At 36.3% G+C, this 21350-nt stretch overlaps 1 protein-coding gene across 3 annotated transcripts in view; it reads left to right on the top strand.

The window, feature by feature from the left end:
- The window catches only part of Usp6nl (USP6 N-terminal like), a 141673-nt gene that overhangs the window by 65256 nt on the left and 55067 nt on the right, over positions 1-21350 (top strand). For 2 of the 3 annotated variants that reach the window (XM_047520706.1, XM_047520705.1), the window contains 2 exons: positions 18563-18630; positions 20911-20993. Coding sequence is in view for 2 of the 3 variants with exons in the window: in XM_047520705.1 (XP_047376661.1) it covers positions 18563-18630; positions 20911-20993 (151 nt within the window). In the remaining variant the exon portion in view is untranslated. Of the gene's footprint in view, positions 1-2278; positions 2315-18562; positions 18631-20910; positions 20994-21350 lie in introns of all 3 variants that reach the window. The other variant, XM_047520704.1, reaches the window with a different exon arrangement.

Below are 21350 nucleotides of genomic sequence, written 5' to 3'. Positions count from 1 at the left end.
GTATGCACAATAGAGAAATCCATTATGCCATATTCACACGTACAATTTACTCAATCTCCTTTTCAGGGTTGTAAGTATCTTGAGGCCACCAGGTATCTTGATTATCTGTTTTGTACTTTCAGAGAGCCTTGCACACAGGGAATTTGTGAAATTGTCAAGCACTATGATTTTATTGGAAACAAAGGGACTCACCAGATTGGCTGTATTAAAATCAGTCATTTAAAGTAACTTGCCATTAACAGTGACAATAATGTAACCATTTTGTCAGGAAGTTTATTAAAGTCTTTTGTTTCTGTTAATCTCTTGTCAACCTGGAAGGTTATGTTCTTAAAACTATTATTGGTCAAACTGTGGTTGGCAAGTTCAATATCATATGAAAAATAAAAGTTTAAAGGAAAAAATGCCCTCCAAACGTTCTAAAGACATTTGTTAAAACATAATAAATGAAAAGCCCTAGAGGTGTTCATTTCAAAACCGTTCAGATTTGTTTCATTTGGTAGATGAATTGACTGGGAAAGTTGTAGTCCGATCAGTCCTGTGGCACATTTTCCTGTAAATTTTATTATTTGACTGGTACTTATTTTTAAAATGTTTGAGCCAGTCCTTAGTAGGTAGTTAGCATTGGTGTTATCCTTTGGTTAAAGCTTGCAGTTTTAGCAAAATGCTGACCCTTCTACAAATTATTGCAGTGGTCAATGATATGCTTCTGTGGGCCTAGTCTTCTGTTCATATATTGAAAAGGTAGAACATTGATGCTTAATATCCTTTTTCTGCTTATCATGTCTCTTCCTCTGCTTGTATGACGGACTAGAGGAGAACCTATTAATTGGTTTTCTTTTGCTCAGAGGAGAGAAGTGGTAGTTATGCATTTGGCCATAGTTTTTCTTTGAATTTACATTCTTCCCTTCTTTTAAAGCGGTAAAGAAAGTAAGTGGCAGAAGGCATTGTATCCCCAAAACTGAGCTGCCTTCACCCCAGTCTCCCCCTTGCTTTACATCATGGAGGGTCGGTAAGGGCATGGTAGGGAAATATTAAACCTTTCCTCAAAAGGGATTTTTCTGCTAACATTAATTTGCAATTGTTAAAGAATTTGTTTTTGTGTTTTGATTAGATGGTACAGGTACATGGTAAATAATTTAAGGTGTGTTAAAGATGATGCAGTGAAAAATAAGAGCCTTTTCCATTTAGCCACCTAGTTTTAATTCCCCGCAGGACCATCACTGGCTAACTTGGTGTATTTATGTACATGTTTGACCCCCAACAGTTGAGAGCTTTGTTCTGAACCTTTCTCTGTACCTACTTAACATATGTCTTGGTGATGTATCCAAATCAGTACACATAATTTTGCTTCATGACTTTTAATAGCTGAATTGATAGACATTTATGTTTTTTTGTTGCTTCGTAAAGTTGGTCATGCTTTTTTGCTTACAAAAGAAGAATTTAGATTACTGTTACAAATGCATTGTTACTCCAGGTAGTTTACTCAGTGAGTAGGAGACAGTGCTTAGAAATGTTTTCACACTGAGAAGGATGGCAGATCTTTTATGTAAATGTTTTATTGTTGGTGTGCTTGGAGCGTATGCTTGATGGTACTTTATGTGGAAATGGGCATAAACTCATCAAGTATAGCATTCTGGGAGAGGCTTCCCCCACTTGTAACCCTTTAAAAGATTTTACTCTTTTAATCATTCAGGATTGATAGAACCTTGTGTGTAATTTGGGGCCATGTGAATTGAGGGCAGGGCCTTGAGTTGGGAATGGGACGTATAGGTTACTATGAAGAAGCCTAAATAGGAATTTTCAGGCTCCTCAGAGAAGATACCATTTGGAACCCAGTGGCAGCCCTTTCCCCTTCTCTCCTGGATGAGTCGCATTAAGGATTATTGTTTCTTTTAAAAGATTGAATGTGAGAGTGTGGTTTCTTTGGAAATTTACATTCCATTGCTGTTTTTCTCAGATATATTTACTATCAGAGGAAGGTAGTGTATATGGTAAATTAGGTACATGTTTCTTAATGGAGGAATAACTATACAGATGTGATTAGATTTGTTTTTAAAATTTGCTTTTTGAGAAGAATTTGCATCATTTAAGAAAGACATAATTATCATTATCTCAGTTATTCACTTTTGAATGCCCCTGGTAATACTGAGTATACCCAAGTGATGATATGTTAATAGTAACAAAACACAAGTTAAAGTTTTACCAAGTTTATTTCACTTTCTTTGTGGCATCAATCTAATTTCTAATCCTCCTCCCCCTTTTTTTTTTCTTTTTGCAGTGCTAGGGATTAAGCAAAGGGCCTCATCCATGCTAGGTAAGAGCTCTACTATTGAGCTAGTTTCCTAACCCTCTTATTTTCTTGCATATACTTAACTTCTCCAGGGATAGATAGATTTTTGTGGTGGGTAGAATACTGTGATAAAAGAAGGTGAAGGAGAAATGATAAAAGTTTGAAGACTTTCTTACCTAACAGTCCTGTTGAGATAGCTACAACTGAAATAACTGAACCTTGTCCAAATGGTGAGGTTTTATTATTCTTTTAAGGGCTTTGTAAGTAAAACCCTTTGCTCTGAGCTTCCCTGTAGCATTTTAAAGGAGACATCAATTAAGGGCATTATTTACAGTTGATTTCTTATGTGTGATTCTCTAAGGAGAACATGATCTTTTAGGGCATCTGTTTTATCCATATTTGTATTCATGGTACAGTACCAATATTGTTCAGCAACGTCTGCATTAATGAATACTATATTAGAAAGACTAATCCATCTCATTTAAGGGAAGGCCAGTCTTTATATTCTTTATCTGATCTTCATTTACTTACATGACGAGCTGCTAGGTATTCCCAGTGTAATTTTTAGGTATCCAGAAAGAAGCGAGAGAGCAAGTTAGGAGGGGGAGGGAGGGAGGGAGGGAGGAAGAGAATATGCTCAGAATTATTTGGATCACTATAGATAACTTTCTTTAAAATTTGTTTTATAGATTTCTGTCGAAAATCTCAAAGGAAATTGGGGAGCAAGTTTAGTTTTCTAGCCAGCACAGTATTTTATTAAAACACTTTAAATGTATGTGGAAAATTGCAAAAAAATTTAACTTATACTGTAATTTGATTTGTCTTTAATATATGCCCATTATTGCTAATTCAGAGGAAAATAAAGTCTTAGGACAAAATAAAATTACCCTTAAAAGTATTAGGGAAAAAAAGTACACATATTTTCTCCTCTCAGAAGTATCATTTGTTAACATTTAGCATTTAACAGGATAACATACTGATACATTCATTCCAGTTTTGTTGTTGTTGTTGTTATTGTTTTATTTTCCATAGTAGGTTGATTTATTGGGAGCCATGGTAGTAACTTTAGGCTTCAAATGGTACAGTTCAGGTGAGATCTGTCATTTAAAACCTCTGTAGATCACATCTAGAGAGGTTATGTTGTGTTACCTTAGCAAATCCCTCACTTCAAAAATACTTCCAAAATATTGCTTTGTTGTTTTCATTTTGAGGCTATTACCTTTTTTTTTTTTTTTTTTTTTTTTTTTGCTGTTCTGGGGATTGAACCCAGGGCCTCCACTCTACCAACTGAGCTATATCCCCAGCTCCTATTACCTTTTTTGCTTGCTTTGTTTTTGTTTCACTCCTGCCCTGGGCTTTTGTGTGTTGTGATTATGAACAGAGAGGAACAAAAGCTAGCTGGGCATCTAGAGCCACTCACTAGGTAAGTGACTCACAGCCTTTAACTTGCTCCAGAGTTGAAACTGATGAAGTGTTGAATTTTTAATTGCCAAAATTGAGATGAAGCCCCATGGCATAGAAGAACCTCATATTCAAATACTAAATAAAAGGGAAAGAATGAACACAGAATAGTGAGAAAAATTAGCAAGGGAGGTAGAAGGTCTGAAGGAAAGTTGTACAACGTAGGTAGTGAGTTTGGACTAAGAAATATTTGACATTGCTAAGTAGAACTGAGATGTCAAATAAAAGGTTGCCTCCTGTCTGAGGACTTCCTCTTCTCCCACCTCACAGCACATTGCTATTCTTTTTTTCCATATCATTTTTAAAATTTGTTCTAATTAGTTATATATGACAGTAGAATGTATTTTGACACATCATATATAAATGAAGTATAACTTCTCATTCTTCTGGTTGTACATGATGTAGAATCACACCAGTTGTATAATCATAGATGTACATAGGATCATAATGTCCTATTCATTCTACTATCCTTACTACACCCATACCTCCCCTCCTCCCTTCACTCTCTTCTGCCTAATGGAAAATATGTCTATTTTTCCCCAGACCCTCCCCCCATTATGAATTAGCATCTGCCTATCAGAGAAAACATTTGGCCCTTGGTTTTTTGGGATTGGCTTATTTCACTTAGCATAATATTTTCTGGCTCTATTCATTTACCTGCAAATGGCCATCATTACATTCTTCTTTAAGACTGAGTAATATTCCACTGTGTATATATACCACACTTTCTTTATGCATTCGTCTGTTGAAGGACACCTAGGTTGGTTCCATAGTTTGGCTATTGGTGACTTGAACTGCTATAAACATTGATGTGGCTGCATCTCTGTAGTATGCTTATTTAAGTCCTTAGGGTATAAACTGGGGAGGGGAATAGCTGGGTCAAATGGTGGTTCGGTTTCACGTCTTTTGAGGAATCTCCGCACTGCTTTTCTTAAAGGTTGCACCAGTTTACATTGCTATTCTTCTAATAAAGCATCTTACAGTGTGTCCTGACCTTCGTTTTCCCTTGTTGGTCTGGAGGGCTACTGTGAGCAGGCTTCCTGGACTTGATTGTCTGCCTCTGTTGCATAGCTGTGGCCCACGGGTGGCCTTCCTGCTGAGGAAGCCTATGACTAGATAAATTATGACTGCCTACAGAATTATTTTTCAAATTTTTTCTCAGTGTAAAGCTAAGGAAACTTTATTACTTACCCTGAGTATATGCATATATTCTGGTAACCAAAAAATGTCCAAAACAAAGGACTTTTTGTTTTTTGGCCCTGGACAGTTATTTATTGAAGATATATAGCACTAGAGTATGGTATATATTAACATGCCATATACCATATTACATTTGCTGTTTTTTTTTTTTTTTTTTTGAAGTAATTCAGCTCGAAAAAGCTTTTTTCATATATTTTGGTAGTTGTATTATCTGCTGTTCCTTTAAATTATGCATACTGATGTTCAAAGTGATATTAAAATTGAATTGGCACAATAATGTTATGGATATATTCTGAAGCAACTGTGCTTCCATTGAGGCAGTGATGTAGTAAATTCATTCCTCATCCCTTTCGCTTTATGAAGATGTCTTTGTCAGAGAAATTCTAAAGTATTAATACATTTATATACTACAAGTTGCCCGTAGTAGGTGGTTTTTCAAGTTTGATCTACTTGGGAGTTAATGAATCTTTCCTCTGTAGAAATATGTGTTATATATAGAAAGATATATATGGATGTTGTTGAAAAGGTTTTGAACAAAATAAATGTTGGACTGGATTTTATTGAGTAAAAGAGTGTAAATCAGGGACCCCCCCCAAAAAATGCCCAACAATAATGTAGAGGGGTCCTTTGTGGGGAGCTCATGGTTTCCTGTCTAGTGTCTTGTTGGTAACTAGCAAAAATATTTAAAAATGAAAAACTTCATTGTATCCATAGTATATGAAAATAATATTGAGCTACCCCAATTTAACATTGGAAAAATTTGCTTACAGTAATCAGCTCTCATGAAAATGCATTAATATTCTTAAAACACGGTAGAATCGTAACATCAGTGGAGTGAAATGTTGGAAACGAGGATATCTTAAAGTGTAGAGGAATAAGGAATTTTGAGGAGTCATCATCTTCACATCAAGAAAGGTTTTTCTTTTTATTGTACTGGCTTGCAGAAACACAACCAGAGCATGTTGCTTTGAGCACACTGAAATCACCTGTCCCCCTTCCTTATGACAATGTGCTGGATAGTTTCTTGGTAGCTTATAATATATTAAGTTGGAAATACTCAAACATTCTCATTCTCCCCCTCTCGCCCTCCACTCTCTCTTTAAATTTTGGGACATTGTGAACCAAAGCATAGATTTTGGAGCCTCCTAGATGTATGTTTGAACTGAGGCTCCCACACTAATGTAGTCCAGGTTGCTTACCTCTGAGTTTCTTTTTTCACATCTGTAAAGTATGTAAATAATTGACAGTTTCTGTGAAATGTAGATGATAGCAGGTCGTCTGAGTATTAACGAGATAATGCATGCTCCCAGTGCAGTGCCTGCTGGATGCTCAAGCCAGCAAAGGGCTCAGTCCTGTGCAGCTCTTCTTCCCACGAAGTCTTCATTGTCTCTGTTCAGAAACACCTCTTTGGGTTTCCTCTTAACTTGTGGGTATTTCCTTGACTCTTGCCCTTTATTAATGTTACTTTGACAGATTTTCTTGACAAATCTTGGTTCTTTGGCTTGTCATTTTGTTAATGTAAAGATGGTGTGGAATAATTAAGAACACCCTGGAGCCTCATTGCCTTGGTCTGAATGCTACTTCAAGAACTTAAAAGCTTTGTGATCTTTGCGGGTTAATTAACCTAATAATTTTCTTGTCTGTTTAATGAACAATAATAATACTTAACCTCCGTTTTGATGTGAGGAGATTATATGAGATAATATACATGAAGGGTTTAGATTATGCAGAATAATTGTTATCTGTTACTTAGGAACCAAGCTCTTAGATGCTACTTAATTCATCTGGTCTCCTGATGAGCGACTACCATATTTTGATAGCATTTTTGACATTTGTTATATTAAGTAAACCTTACTTATTATACAAGCCACCTAAATGCAACATTATTGACACAATAGTAGTAATGATATAATCAGATTAAACACATACACATATGACATACTTAAATAGAATGTTGCTTAGGATTTTTTAAGTGAGGTGTGTTGACAGTAGCTGTCTGTTCTGAGTATTTTGTGGTACCATACTTGATGATAAAAAAATGATTGAACGAGTGACATTTTCAGTGTGATATGAACATTTTTATTTATTATATCCCATGTATGTTTTCAAATAGTTGGCTTTGATTGGCTGTGTGGTCAAGTTTTAACCTAAGGGCCATTCATGGACCAAACAACACTTTTATAACTTAAAGCATGGTAATACAGTTCTTTCTCTGTGCTCCTCATTTGGTCCTAATAATATGTAGTTCTTATTTCTTTGTGTCCTTTTTGGCACAATTTGGCTTTTATGTATCACATTTTATTCACTTTATTTTGTTTATCCAAAGTAGAAAAGTTAACATAAAGTTGAGAATAAGGTTTGCCAAACTATATGGAATTAGTTATTTACTGTTATTCCTATTGTCTTATATTTGGTCTATACGGAATTATTGTAATTGCATGATTTCTTGTTAACACCTACTAGGCCAAATTCAGCACAAACTTGTATTGTAATGAGTGTTATTACTTTGTCTGCTTACAGTTCTGATAGACCTGGGAAAGGAGTTATGAAAAATAAGTAAATGAAGTAGATTCAACAGAATCCTTTCCATAATCATAGAAATTAATTTTGAAGGCAGTTAATATAGCATCAACTAAAAACCTAAAATGTTTTAGTAATGGTAACTTTTGTTTTCATTTGGTGATTATTGTGTTGAATTTTTGCGTTGATTTTGTGTTGAATTTCTTGTCATTTCCTGTGATTATCCTAAAACACAACTTAAAACATAATCAGAGGGATATAGTTGCTTATGATCACAGAGAATATCACATATAAATTGTTCTTGGATTCTTTAAAACACCATCCATCTCCATTTTGCACAAATAATTGACAGTTTTATGAGATCGGAAGGCTACTAGAATCCAGAAAATACAGCTGTTAAGAATTCATAGGAGTTGCAGATGGATTTGTTTCTGAGGAAAGAAATGTAAAGATTAGTGGCAGTGAGAGGAACTGTAATCACTGGTTCAGCAAAGGAATGTGGTGGTTACGAACATGATTTGAAGTTAGACAGCCTGACTTTAACCCCTACTTTGCAGCTTCCTTCCCATACAGACTGAATTACTTAACCTCTCCACATCTCCATCTCCCCATATGTAAATTGGGGCTAGTCATCAAACTAACATAGCAGGTTGTGAGGATTTAGTGAGACTATGCATATTAAATGCCTAGTATGGTATCTGGCACATAGTAAACTCTCAATAAACAGAGTATAACATATCCACAAACAAGGAGTTGATACAAACGAGTCATGCCATCTATTAAAACAGTCATACTGCTAGGAAAGCCGCTAAGGTATAGTCTCAAGTTTGTCAGCAACTGTAGGCAAGTTGAAGTGAGGAAAATGACTCATAGGTTTGTCTTGGTTCTAAGTTGTTGGCAATGTGTCATTCAACCCTGCCCCCATATGTGGGAATTACACTTATATTCAAGTTAGTAATTATGTTTCTCATCAGTAGTAAAGGCATTTACATATTGTTACATCATTTCATATCCCTTTTTTCCTTGAGTCATCTTATACATAAATGCAAGACTTCTTGGTCTGATTCTGGGGTTTCAGGGAATCATTAGTGATACTGTTTCTTCTCCTTGGGACTTAACCCTGAGGAGGAGACTGACAGGTGGAGATCAAAAGTTCTGCTCTCTCGGCTGATTAGAGGACATGGCATTAGATTTAAAGTGAAGAGGGCACGTCAACCTGCTTAACTTAGATGGACTTGCCCACCCGGTGACTAACACTGCCAGACAAACGCAGGCCTCTCCTAGGGAGGCTCTGTGTGGAACGCACACTACAGAGAACCTGCACCCAGAGACAGGGACCTGGAGAGGCAGGAGTTGGGCCAACCTTGCTCAGGCGCTTCTTTCAGACTGCTGACTTTAAGTCCTGCCTCCTTGGAGAAGGCGAAAGGGGAGTGTAGGATAGAGCACTGGAGTGCGCTCCAGCTGAGGCCTTCCATGTGGGCCTGAAGCACCCAGCCAAAAGAACAGACCCTTTCTGGAAACAAAGTGACACTGGAAAGTCCTGTGAGTAGAATGGGAGGAGATAGGGGACAGCAGCCAGTAAGCAGAGGAGAAGGTTGGAAGACACATAATAGGTGTCCTTTATCTTCTAAGAGCCCCTACTTTATGAAGGACTTGTAAATAATCAGAAGTGCTAATTTAAAGAAATAGATTGTGACTTCTCATTTCTGAATTTCAGTCAATAAAAATTGAAATACCATGTTTCAATAGAATAAAAAATTGAATAAATATATAAGAGAAAACTAAGAATCTTTAGCAAAAATATGCTTTTTTTCAGTGAAGATATCTGGAAAATAGCTGGCAAGTCTAATTAAAAATGTTAAGTATTATCTTGGTTGAATTGGCAATTATTTCTAGAACTTTAAAAATCATTTTCTTATCTTTCTAGAAATTGGAAAGCAAGTAATAGAAGCCTGCCTAAGAATTGTTGTTAAAACTATAACTTAGCTAGGTGTAGTGGCATGTGCCTGTATTCCCAGCAGCTCAGGAGGCTGAGGCAGGAGGATGGAGAGTTCAAAGCCAGCCTCAGCGAAAGTGAGGTGCTAAAGTGAGACCCTGTCTCTAAAGAAAATACAAAATAGGGCTGGGGATGCGGCTCAGTGGTTAAGTGCCCCTGGGATCGATCAATCCCCTATATACCCTGCCCCCCAAATAAAACAAAAACAAAAAACTATAACTTAAATTGTTTTTATAGTCACAGAAGTATTAAATAACTACCGAAAGCTAGGTGCTCTGTGTTTAAGGTATTGGTGATTTATCCTGTTCTTAGTGATCTTAAAAATATATATGTACAAACGAAACAAAATAACGAACAACACTGTTGATCTTTTTAATTTGCAGAAGGAGGGCAGGACATGGACAGGTGAGGGTACTCTATGAAAAAGGGAGGCCGAGGTGGCAGCTGGCATTCTTTTGAACAAGAGCATTACAAAGGCACCCACCAAAGGGTGCTGCAGAGGCAGCTGCTGCTCTTACAGCCCTGACTGTGCCTTGGAGGGCCTTTGGATCATCGAGGGCACCAGAGTCCTTCCCTAACCCCACTACTTTTACTTGCTTAATAATTAGGCTTCTACTTAGAATTTGCTTGAAGAAATATATTCTGCAAATTTAATGAAAAAATTTAAAGTGATTAATTTAATGTATGATATAATGGAAATGCTTATAATATGCTGGTATGGATATAAGAAATATTTTGAATGGAAAGGTATAGATCATGTGTATATTGATAATACTGAAGAGCATTTTAGACTAATTTCATTTGAATGCTTTTATTGTATCAGATACTGCATGTTAAATTAGAAGAATATGAAAATATACTTGGAGATTTGTGTGACTGGTTTGAAGAGGAAATCTGGTCATTTCTGAGGACTTCTGGGTTTGTGGCACTGGTTCTTACATATAATCCCGCATCCATTGGCCCTCCTTTCTTTTCCGTAATTCTTTGTACTATTTTATAATTAAAGCTATGATTAGGATCTTTTGTTGTTCCTGCTTCCAAGTGAATGTAAGAAAGAGGGAAGAAAATGAAGTGATTTTCTAAGATTAGTACACTAGTAGGGAAGAAAGAAGAAAATAAATGTATGTTTGTTTTTTCAGTTTGCACATTTTTTGAAAAGACATTTCTTTAATGTGAAATTAATGGACTTATGAGAGATGGAAGTGGGGCTGGACTCTGGAGTGCAGGGGAGAAGAGCCTTGGGTCATGAATGACTCCAGTGGTGGTGTGAGGCAGTGAAGGGGCAGGAAGGGGTACGCCCCTCAGAGGCGATGCCTTGGCTTGAGATATCGGGGCCTTTAGGTGTCCATATTTCATTTAGGCTCGCTCAGAACCTTCACCAGCAGAACCACGCAGATTCTCTTATTGCTGGTGCACCTTCTTTACTGGGGTGTTTGTTGTCAGTTGTATTTTGATGTTGCTCTGTTTAACTCTGCTCTTTTCTCCCTGAGCATTCCAGCCTTGGATCTAGAGCTTGGCAAAATAAATGCTGAAGTTTTTAGCTTTGGTGCCTGTTATGATCTTAACATTTTAAAGGATCTTTGTTCTTGACATATCTTGGTTCGTGGTACCTAAAGAACATGATCACAAATGACTAAAACTAGTACTTAAGGCCCTGTCGATTTTGGTGATAAAATGAGATGGAATCAAGGAACTGATGGTATAAACACAAATAACTTATTCAAGTTATTTCAGGAAAAACAGTGTTTGACATTGAACCCATTGAACTGGAAATGAAAACCTCCAGGAACTGAAGCACAAAAGCAGCTTCTGGGTTGGGCTATTCTCTTGTTCTTAGGTGAAAGGTCCCTCTGATGGTGACTGCTTTTCATTGGATGTTAGGTAGTATTTTCCTCTCTGCAACAGCTACTTTTCTCTGCTTCTTGGTAGTTACTGCTTCCTCATTTTTCTACTTGCCTTTAGTCATCATTGCCTATTACAATCTTTACTGACAGTGCTGCTGCTGCTTCTTTCTTCTTTTTTTTAAACTCCCATTGCAAATTGATTAATTCCCTCAGTTTCTCCTAATTCAAATTCCCAAGAGAGGACTGGTTAAATGAACTGTGTTAATACTTAGAATACTTTATAGCTGTGAAAAATGTTGAGGTGGATTCACTGGTGCAATGGAACCAGCCTGAACTTCTGCATTCAGTAATACCTGCATTGGTGGCTTGGTCACCATAGTGGGAGGTTTTGTAGCATGGAAATCAGCAAATGATGCAAGCCAGAGCTTACCACCTGTACCTACCTACTGCTCACTTCAGACTTGTTGCTAAACCCTATTGGCATGCTACCAGTTAGATCTGTAGGTGTTGATATGCACAATCTCCAAGATGTACTGCCAAGTGGACTAGAGTAAGGTGTAGAATTATTTATAGAATGATTCTAATTTTTTGAATGGGAAAGGGAGCCTATATGTATGTATGTGTGTGTGTATGAAAACATGCAGACTTGTATAATGCAGAGAATATTTTTGGTAGGTAATAGCAGTTTCTTCTGGGGGCTTAAGTTTGTAATGGGGTGTGTATATGTGTGTGCACATCATAGTTCAATTTGACAGATTGTCTATAGTTGATTCTGAATGTTAATAGGCAGTAAAATTCTTATATAATCACAATAATGAAAATATCATTTACTTTAGTCTTAAATATTCTGATGAATTATGTAGAAAAGAAAATATAATCCTAATGGTAAATGGGTCAAGGTCAAATGAATTCTCTTTCTTCATAGACCATTAAGATCACTGCCATGCCCCTTTACATTTGAATTCTTACTTGGACTGTGACTTTTCTCACTCTGTTCTTCGCTCGTTTGGAGATTTCTAGTTGTTCTCTCACCCTCTCTTTGGTGTCTTTATAGTTAAACTTTTGCCGTAGTTATACTAGTTCTATCCTTGATCTATACGTTGCTTGAAGTCCCCTTGTTTCTTGAAGATACCATGTATTCCCAATTCTAATGTAAATGGATTGCTCTCTAGGCAGCTGCACATTTGGCTCCTGGAAATGTCTAATTATGGCCTCCTACGTTTTTATGGATCCTGCGTCTGCCACTTTATTTTGATTCTGTTAAGAAAATTATTCTAACACTTGTTTAAAAAGGTAATGAAGACTTTATTTAGGACTATTATAGTAGGTGTGTCAAGATTGTCAGAGAAAAGAATCTATATTGGGCTTAATTCCAAATACAGCAAGGACAAGTGGGAATTTACAGCTAGCAAGTAGGGTCAAGGGGATGGAGAGGTTGTCAGTGGGTGGAAAATTACTAAGAAGAGACAAACGTAAGAGGATTCTTGCCGAAAATGGACCAGGGTAATCATACATAAAGGTGGTAGGAGGTGGGGGTGGTGTAACCCAGTGTAGAGTGCTTGCTTAGCATTCACAAGGCTTGGGTTCATTTCCAGCATGCCATCAAAACAAAACAAAAACAATAGGCGGGCAATGAGGGAATCTCACCAGAGATCAAGGATGACTAAATATCAAGGATAGGGGTATTCTCACCAAAGCAGGATTCTTGCTACAACTGGACTGCGTAGGGCAAAAGTAGGTCAGGGATAAGGTCAAAGCTTTGTGGAGGAGCTGACTCAAAGGAGCCAACTGCAGTTTGGTCAGGGAGACAGGATTAGTTCTTCTTGTTGTTACTGTTGTTTTGGTTTTTTGTAGTATGTTCTCAAATCATTTTTCAAAGAAACATTAAAAGACATTACATTTTGAATTCTTATATATTCATGATGCTGAAATAAATGATCACAAACTTAGTGGCATAAACAACACATAATTACTCTCTTAGAGTTAAGGGGCTCAGGAGTTTGAATCCATTTCACTGGGCTACAGTCAAGAGGTCAGCAGGGCTGGTTCCTTTGGAGCAGCAAGGGGAGAGTTGCTTCTTTGCCTTTTCCAGCCTCTGGAGGCCACCTGCTTTCCTTGGCTTGTGAACCTTCTTGTGTCGCTTCAGCCTCCTTTCTTCTCTTTGGCCTTCTTGTCTCCTCTTAATAAGGATTCTTGTGATTACATCAGAACCACCATAATCTCCCTGTCTCAAGATGCTTAATTTTCAAAAATTAATTTTATTTATTTGTTTGTTTGTTTTACAGTGTTTGTTTAACCATGTCTGCAAATCCCTTTTGCCAGATTAGGAAACATTTACAGGTTCCAGGGATTAGGATGTAGACATTATTTTTTTGAAGGGGGGCATGATTCTTCAGTTTACTATACATTTAGTATCTACACATGCTTTTATTTTTCCTCATACTTAGTATAGAGCTCCAAGTTTATGATAATTTTTCCCCAGAACTCTGCAAGTAGTGCTTTATTATTTTCTGACCATAGGAAACTTAATGCTGGTCTCTCATTCCTTCATTTCCCTTTCTGTATGCTTCTGCTATCTTTTGCTGAATGTTACAACTGGCTTCAACTGAGGATTAACTTAATTCATTAGTGTCCTGTTACATGTAATTAATGTTCATAGGCATGCTTCTGACTGGGCTGTTACTTTTGAAAAATGGTTTCCAAATTACAGATCCCCATTCGGTTAAGGGAAGCAATAATGAGAAGGAAGGAATATATAAAATAGAATAGAAAAGTTCATGTTGCCATTCTGGAGTACTTACACTTTTTCATGAACCATTCTTTTCACCTGTAGGTGTGTGGTGTATTAAAAATGGCCCAGACCCCTATTGTAGTATTTGCTTCCTGTCTGAATCTGGCTGAAAATTTCACAATAAAAATTGTTAGGATATAAAATATGTTTAAGATATATAATGTATTTAAGGAGAAAAGCATTTCTATATAACTTGAGTTTACTGGTTTAAATAGAATTTTCCTTTGTCACTTCTGTGGTTTTATTAAAAATACTAAGAATGTGGCTCATTTTGAAGCACAGGATTGGAACACATTATGAAACCACTTGTTTAAAGCCCCCATTGCTTATTAGATGGAATGCTGGGTGTAGGCTGGTATGGCTCATAGCTGGGATCTAGCCTGAAAGACATGTTTTCACCCTCAACAAATATCATCTTTGTTCAGTTATCTACAGTCCATGTAACCACACTGAGGTCTTTTTTCGCCCTTGGAACAAGACAGAATGCGTCTCAAACTTTCTGATGCTTGTTTCACACTTAATTTAAAGTGAGCTCCTTCCCTGGTTTTTGTTTCAGTTAGTTGCAGTATGTGTGCGGTAGCACCTAGCACCCTTGGTGTGCTTGAGAACTGTAACATAGTAATGAAACCTTGGAATAGATAAGTTACTCTATGAGGACTGAAACAGCTGTCAATTCCCAAGGACTGACTGACTGTCCAACAAAGGGTAAGGTATTTTTAAAACTGATTATGGTTCATATATATAACACTCATCTGTCAGAGTACACGAGGAAAACTGTCTACCACCAATTTTGTTTTATTGGATTGAATTTGAAACTTTAAAAATATGGTAACTGTATGAATTTGGAATTAATTTAGTGACATTAAAAGGGCATTTAGATATAACACCTATTTTTAAAGAATGTAATTCAGGGAGATACTTGATTCTTAAAGGCTTTTTTTTTTTTTATGGAGGTTTTAAATGGAAGTAGAAGTCTCAAAATCAAAATGCTTCTTAAGATAGTGTAGTTGTCATTTTCTTCCATCAATTTGTGCCAGAGATATTTTCCTATGTACTTGGAGTGTTAAACTAGCAAGTTGGTAAAGTAAGAGAGTAATATTTAAAGGAGTTGATCCACATATTTTTTTCACATGTTTTTCTTTTAATGATAGGAACTGTTTCTTCAACTACATTTATTCTAATAATCATATTACATACAATTTGATTACTATAATGTTTTGGCAACAAATACTATTGTATCAAATTTAATTTTTCAAAATAAACTTGTTAATTATGAATTTATCATGCAGGGGGAATATAAGATATAGTGTTTAAGTTTATAGCATAATGCGCTGAATAAATTTTTATTTGATAGTGGCATGTGATGTATGTATTAATGAACACAGCTATCATTGCTTAGTAGGTGCTTGGAACTTTGTGCATACTTACACAGAGACACAAGATAGCTTTTGGTATCTTTGTGGTCAATGCTTTTTGATCTAAGTTCTTTTTATTTTTCAGTAGAATTTCTAAATAAGCAATCAGAATGAAACCAAAGGAACTATTCTAGTGCAATTCTTAATAAACTTCTCAACTATAGACCTGACCATCAGAAACATAATTGAACTTTGGTTAACCCTGAATAAGGATACTACTTCTTACTCTGTAGATAATTACCTCTCCCTGTGTATTATTAAACAATGTCTCTTACTTCACTATTGGGAAAGATTGGCATTCTGTTTAGTTTCCTAAAAGAAGCAGACTTGCTGTATTTTTAAAAATTAGTTTTGTTTTAAATCCACTCTCTTTGTAAAACACATTCATTAATAAAATTTCTCCCCATGGGTAAATGTAAGGATAAGAAATTTCTAAGGGAATTTAGGGATTTAGAACTTATTTATTTGACTAGAGTCAACTGTCATGGGCCTCTTAAAGTGTATGACTTTTCAGAAAGTCAGGATGCAGTTTCATCTAATTCCGGTATGATCTCTATTACATAATTAGGTTTTCCTTTCTGGAACTCTCTAGCCTGATGATAATCCTGTGAAGATTTGTATCTAGCAGTTTGCTATAGCGAAATCTTTTTGGGACACTTGGCATTTTCCCCAACTCCATACCATTTCTAGTTCCTGCTTTTATACTTTTAAACTTCTCATTGTTATGTTGGAAATGTAGTTGAGACTCCTCAGACTGGAAGCAGGGATAAATGATTAGTATATTCCACGGTACATTCCAAGAAAACATTCATCTATTGAATTTGGCCTAATCACCAAAGAAATCCATATTTAGTGGCTCTGTTAGTAGACACAGAGTTTAATAAACAGTCAAGTTCCCTAGTTTGAATTAAATTTTTATTCATTTGCTTTCCCTATACTTTAGTGGAAGTATGAGTGTAATGTTTTTAAGTTGGGCAACAGAAGGGGACAAAGGAATTTGCAACAGTTCATAAGTTTGAAATAGGATATAGTTATGTTGATTATATCAAACTCTTGTTTGTGTTAGTTCATTGTGAAAGTTTAACCGATCTTTAGGTTTATTATTTATATTGAAACATCCTGTTTACTTATTCACACTTCCACAAAGGATAGCGTACTCACATCTTATATTCTGATAAAAATAATAACATAAACACACCCCAAAAACATTTAAGAAATATCAGTTCTCATTTTTGCCATTTTTACTATTATAAACAACCTTGTGTTTATTTGATTGTCTCATTGGCATGAATCCCTAGAGGTGAAATATTGGGTAAAGGATAAGATTGCTTGTAAGAATTCTGATACATATTATTGAATTATGTTCCAGAAAGATTTCATGAATTTATGTGTTTATCCTCGTGTAAGGAACTGCACACTCCCCTACACTCTTGTCAGCATTAACATCAGTGCTGTGTTTGGTTGATTAGTCTGAGATAGATGCAATGTGATATTTTAGAACATATTTCTTTAGTTACTAATGAGGTGTATTTTTTCCCATATCTTGTTATTTTAAATTTAGATTTTATTTTTGTCAAAGCTTTGCTTAGCTTAGAGATCAGCAGTCTTTTTAAGACTTTTTTGGAAACAGCTGACCCCTGTACTCCCCACTGCCCACTGCTTAGAAGTAACCACTCGCCACCACCGTGGCTCATGTTTTCCTGTTTCCTTCCGCTGCCCTAAGGTAACATGCCCTACCTGCCACTCCCTGCTCTTCAGTTTGGGCATTATCTATTGGCTTCCTGTTGGAGAATGAAGGTTTGGTCCTCCCCTAACACCCTTCCCCAACCACACACATCCATCCCTTTAACTCTCAGTGATTTGATTCCCTTCACTCAACTCCCTTGTTTTTAACCTCACCCTTTCCTCTCCTCAGGAACCTAACTTTTCTGGTGCTTTGAGGGAGGGAGTTTGATTTTAGTATGGTTGTCATTTTAGTAGGCTTTGAGGAGAAATGATATAAAAGTATGTTCTATCTGCCATCTTTAACTGGAAATCCTTTCAGTGTTTTATAATTTTTATAAAGTAGTGGTTAAAGTTGTGGGCTGTGGAATCAAGATTGTCTAGATTTGAATCCTAACTTTACTTTTTACTATCTTTGTGACCTTGAAAAGTTGCTCAAAATCTTCAAAACTCATTTAACGTTGGTGTGGGATTAATAGTGATACCTGCCTTAGCGTGCTGTGAGAATTAAATGTGATCGGCGTGGTACAGTGCTCAGCGCAGTCTTCTGCCTGGCGGTATCTTCCTATCAGACGCTTGGTGAGAACACAGGCATAGTTGTTGCTGCTGTGGTTGCTCTTGTGAATTTCTTGCATGTCCTTTGCCCAGTTTTCTTTTGTCATGCTATCTTTTGCTTCTTGATTAGAAATGCCATTTATACGATCTGTCCTTAGTTTTTTATTTTTATTTATGGTATTTGGGATATATAATCTAATATTATCCATACTATTTTATGCTATGATCTCTGCTTTTGTTGTCAAATTTGTACCTTTGAAAAATGCCCAGTGTTAATAAGGAAGAAGGTTGTGTGTGTGCATGTGCACACGTGCATGTTGTAAGCTGAAGGCTTGGTGATCAGCTAGCAGATTTTTGAGGCAGCTGACTGATCAAGGGACCTGAAAGGCTAAATGAAGATGTGATTATCGTCATCACGTGATGTAAAGTTTTTAATAACTCCTGAAGCATATCTTATATTAGTTTATTAGGTGGAGAAATTACCTTACTTTAAAAAAAAAACTTTTTGAATAGTCTTCTTATCTTCTGCCCAAGTGGATTTCATCTGAAGTTTTAGAGCTTTCCGTTTCAGTTTTACTTCCATGAAATTTTAGAACCACAACTGATTCTTAAAGGCTTAGGTTTATTTGTCCTGATTTTTTTTGTAAGTTTATTTGATGTTGTATTTTAGGCAGTTTTAGTTTTTGTTTGATTTTTGGTTTTGTTTTATAATTAACTAGCTTTATGATCCTTAGAATAACAGTTCATCTAAATTTGATCTCTCCGCAGATTCCCAGCAGGATGTAGCACTCAAACTTGGCCAGGAACGAGCTGAAATAGTTGCTAAATATGACCGAGTAAGTATCCATATTTACTCTGAGTAAGTTTTATTAGAAAAATCACATAAATAGAAAGGAATTTTCTTTTGGAAAGCTTAAATTACAGAAGTGTTTTGTTTACTTCATGAGAACTGGAGCTCAACTTTTTTCTCTGACTTAATCTCCAAATTCTCTCTCCCTCCTTTTTGCCACTCTTTTCTCCTGCTGTTCTTCAATACAAGGCTTGGTCCTGTCTCAGGGTCTTTGCACTGGTTGTTTCCCCTGCCTGGAATACTTATATCCTGGATACTCCCCAGCCTCTTTACCTCCTCTCTTTCAGATCTTAACTCAGATAGTACTTTCTTGTTGAACTCTTCTCTTACATCCCTTTTTATTCCCTCCCCTTTCTACCCCCTGGCACACTGTATCCACTTTATTTTTCATCATAATATTTATTACCTCACCATTCTATGTATTTTACTTGTTTTTTTGCTCTCTCCTAAAATATAAATTCTCAAGGGAGGATTTCTGTTGTTGTTTGATTTACTCTTGTATCCTAAATACCTAGAAAAGTTCCTAACTCGTACTAGGTACTCAATAAATACTCGAATAAGGAAGTAGGGTTAAATACCTATTGTATTCATAATTTATGTGTGCTGTTGTAAATTTACAACAGACCTTAGATTTTGTATTTATACATTCATAGGTAATTTCCATTAGTATTTTATCCTTATTTTAGAATAGAATAGAATTTGATTTTTATTTACTTACTTTTTATTTGTTCTTTTTAGATAAACATGACAGTAGAGTGTATTTTGACATATTACACATACATGGAGTATAACTTACTCTAATCAGGATCTCATTCTTGTGGTTGCACATGATGTGGAGTTACCCTGGTCATGTATTCCTATATAAACATAGGAAAGTTATGTCCAATAGAATCTGATTTTTGATGTCCTATAAAATCACAGTTGTTGATGATTTTCATTTCTTCTTATTTATTACCCTACCTCCTGAGGGTTATGAATTATAGTATTTATTTATAAATGTCATAATACTTGCATTGCTTGCATGTAATTATATATCTTTTATTTTTGATTATTTCTGAGAATAACAAACATGAAGTTATAGAAAGCCATCTGTACCAAGCCCTGCTTCCAGGAAGGCAATATAGGCAGTATTCAACTTGACAGTTATATTTCCAGAGTTTGCTAGGGATGTTTTTGAGGGGTGGTGGTGAGGGTGAGGTACTGGAGACTGAACCCAGGGCCTTGCACATGCTAGGCAAGTGCTACACCCCAGCCTCCCAGAGTTCATTTTTAAGTTGGTTGTTTGGAACACAGTTTCCCATTATTGTGGTTACGTTTTAGTGTGATCTATGAAAAACCTAATTAGCTTTTTTAATTGCTTAGCTCATAAACAGCACTTTCATTCACTCATACTTCCATGCATTCCCCGCCCCCGTAGTTAACACAGGGTTGGGGATTCTTCCATGTTATAACACAGAAATAAGTTTCGGCAGTCTTTGCCCACAAGATGCTCACAATCTACTCAGAGGAGAATGTGAGTAGACATTATAAAACATGCTCAGATGGAGGTGTCCACAAGAGAATTGTATGTTTGAATCTAAAATTTGAGCGATTGGTATAGATGGTCACATGTGGGGTTCCTACACTAATAAGCATTAATTAACAGCCTAAAATTAAATGGGCAGGAGGCTGAGGACGGAACTCGGCACACCAGCAGTTAAGAGTCATTCATGAAAAAGCCATCAGAGGAAGAGTTGGACAGCCATACGGAGAGCCTCCGGGGCACACTGTCATGGAAGAAGGGAGGAGGCAGTGAGCCACACTGACCGGTTCGGCCCACATTCCCTTAGATGAGAACTGAAGAGTGTCCACTGGGTCTCACAATTGGAAGAACATTTTTGATGGTGGCAAAAGTCACTTCAGAGCTAATGTAGTTGTGAAACAAAGCAGTGGAGAGACAAAGTACATAGCCTGTGCTTCTGACAAGTTGGAGGAAGACAAGAAAATGAGGTTTCTAAGACATATTCACTATAAAACTTGTAAAGTTTGGCAGTTCCTCCTCAGGGGCTTTCTTAGCCTCTTTGCTACTCCTGCTTCATCAGCTTCCCTCAGGAGCTCAGTCTGATCAGGCTCAGCTGCATGTCAGCTGTTGTGACACAGTGTCTTCTTAGCTTGTAACTAGGACTCACATATTGCCCAGAATAGTTGGGTTTAAAACATGTTTCTGATTTTGGGTCTTTATTAAAAAATTATTCAGTTTTATAAACTTCTTTGTCCATTGTTTTAGGGACGAGAAGGTGCAGATATTGAACCTTGGGAAGATGCTGATTACCTTGTTTACAAAGTCACGGATAGATTTGGCTTTTTACAGTAAGTCACATAGATTGAAAGCTTTGTGATAATGTTCTATGGTCACCTGTTGATTTGTCTTGTTTTTAATAGAATTTCTGTGAATACAATTCCAGGAATGGTCTACAATATGCTTTTTGATACCAAATTTCTGAAATTTTAACCTTTTGATTAAAATTGAACTATGTTAAGAATTCTTGAGTTTAATATTTTGGGGGTTTTGGTAAGAATATTAAATGCAGTAAATGAGTTATATTAATAATTTAGCAAAACTAAACACATGGATAACAATTGATTTTAAAAATAATTACAAATTATTTAATTTCATATAAATGCATTTTAAAAATAATTGGCAATCAACATAAGGGTTGTGCAGCC

The sequence above is a fragment of the Sciurus carolinensis genome, chromosome 12 (genome assembly GCF_902686445.1).
Source record: "Sciurus carolinensis chromosome 12, mSciCar1.2, whole genome shotgun sequence".
Lineage (NCBI taxonomy): Eukaryota > Metazoa > Chordata > Mammalia > Rodentia > Sciuridae > Sciurus > Sciurus carolinensis.
This window is presented reverse-complemented; position numbering and strand designations above follow the sequence as displayed.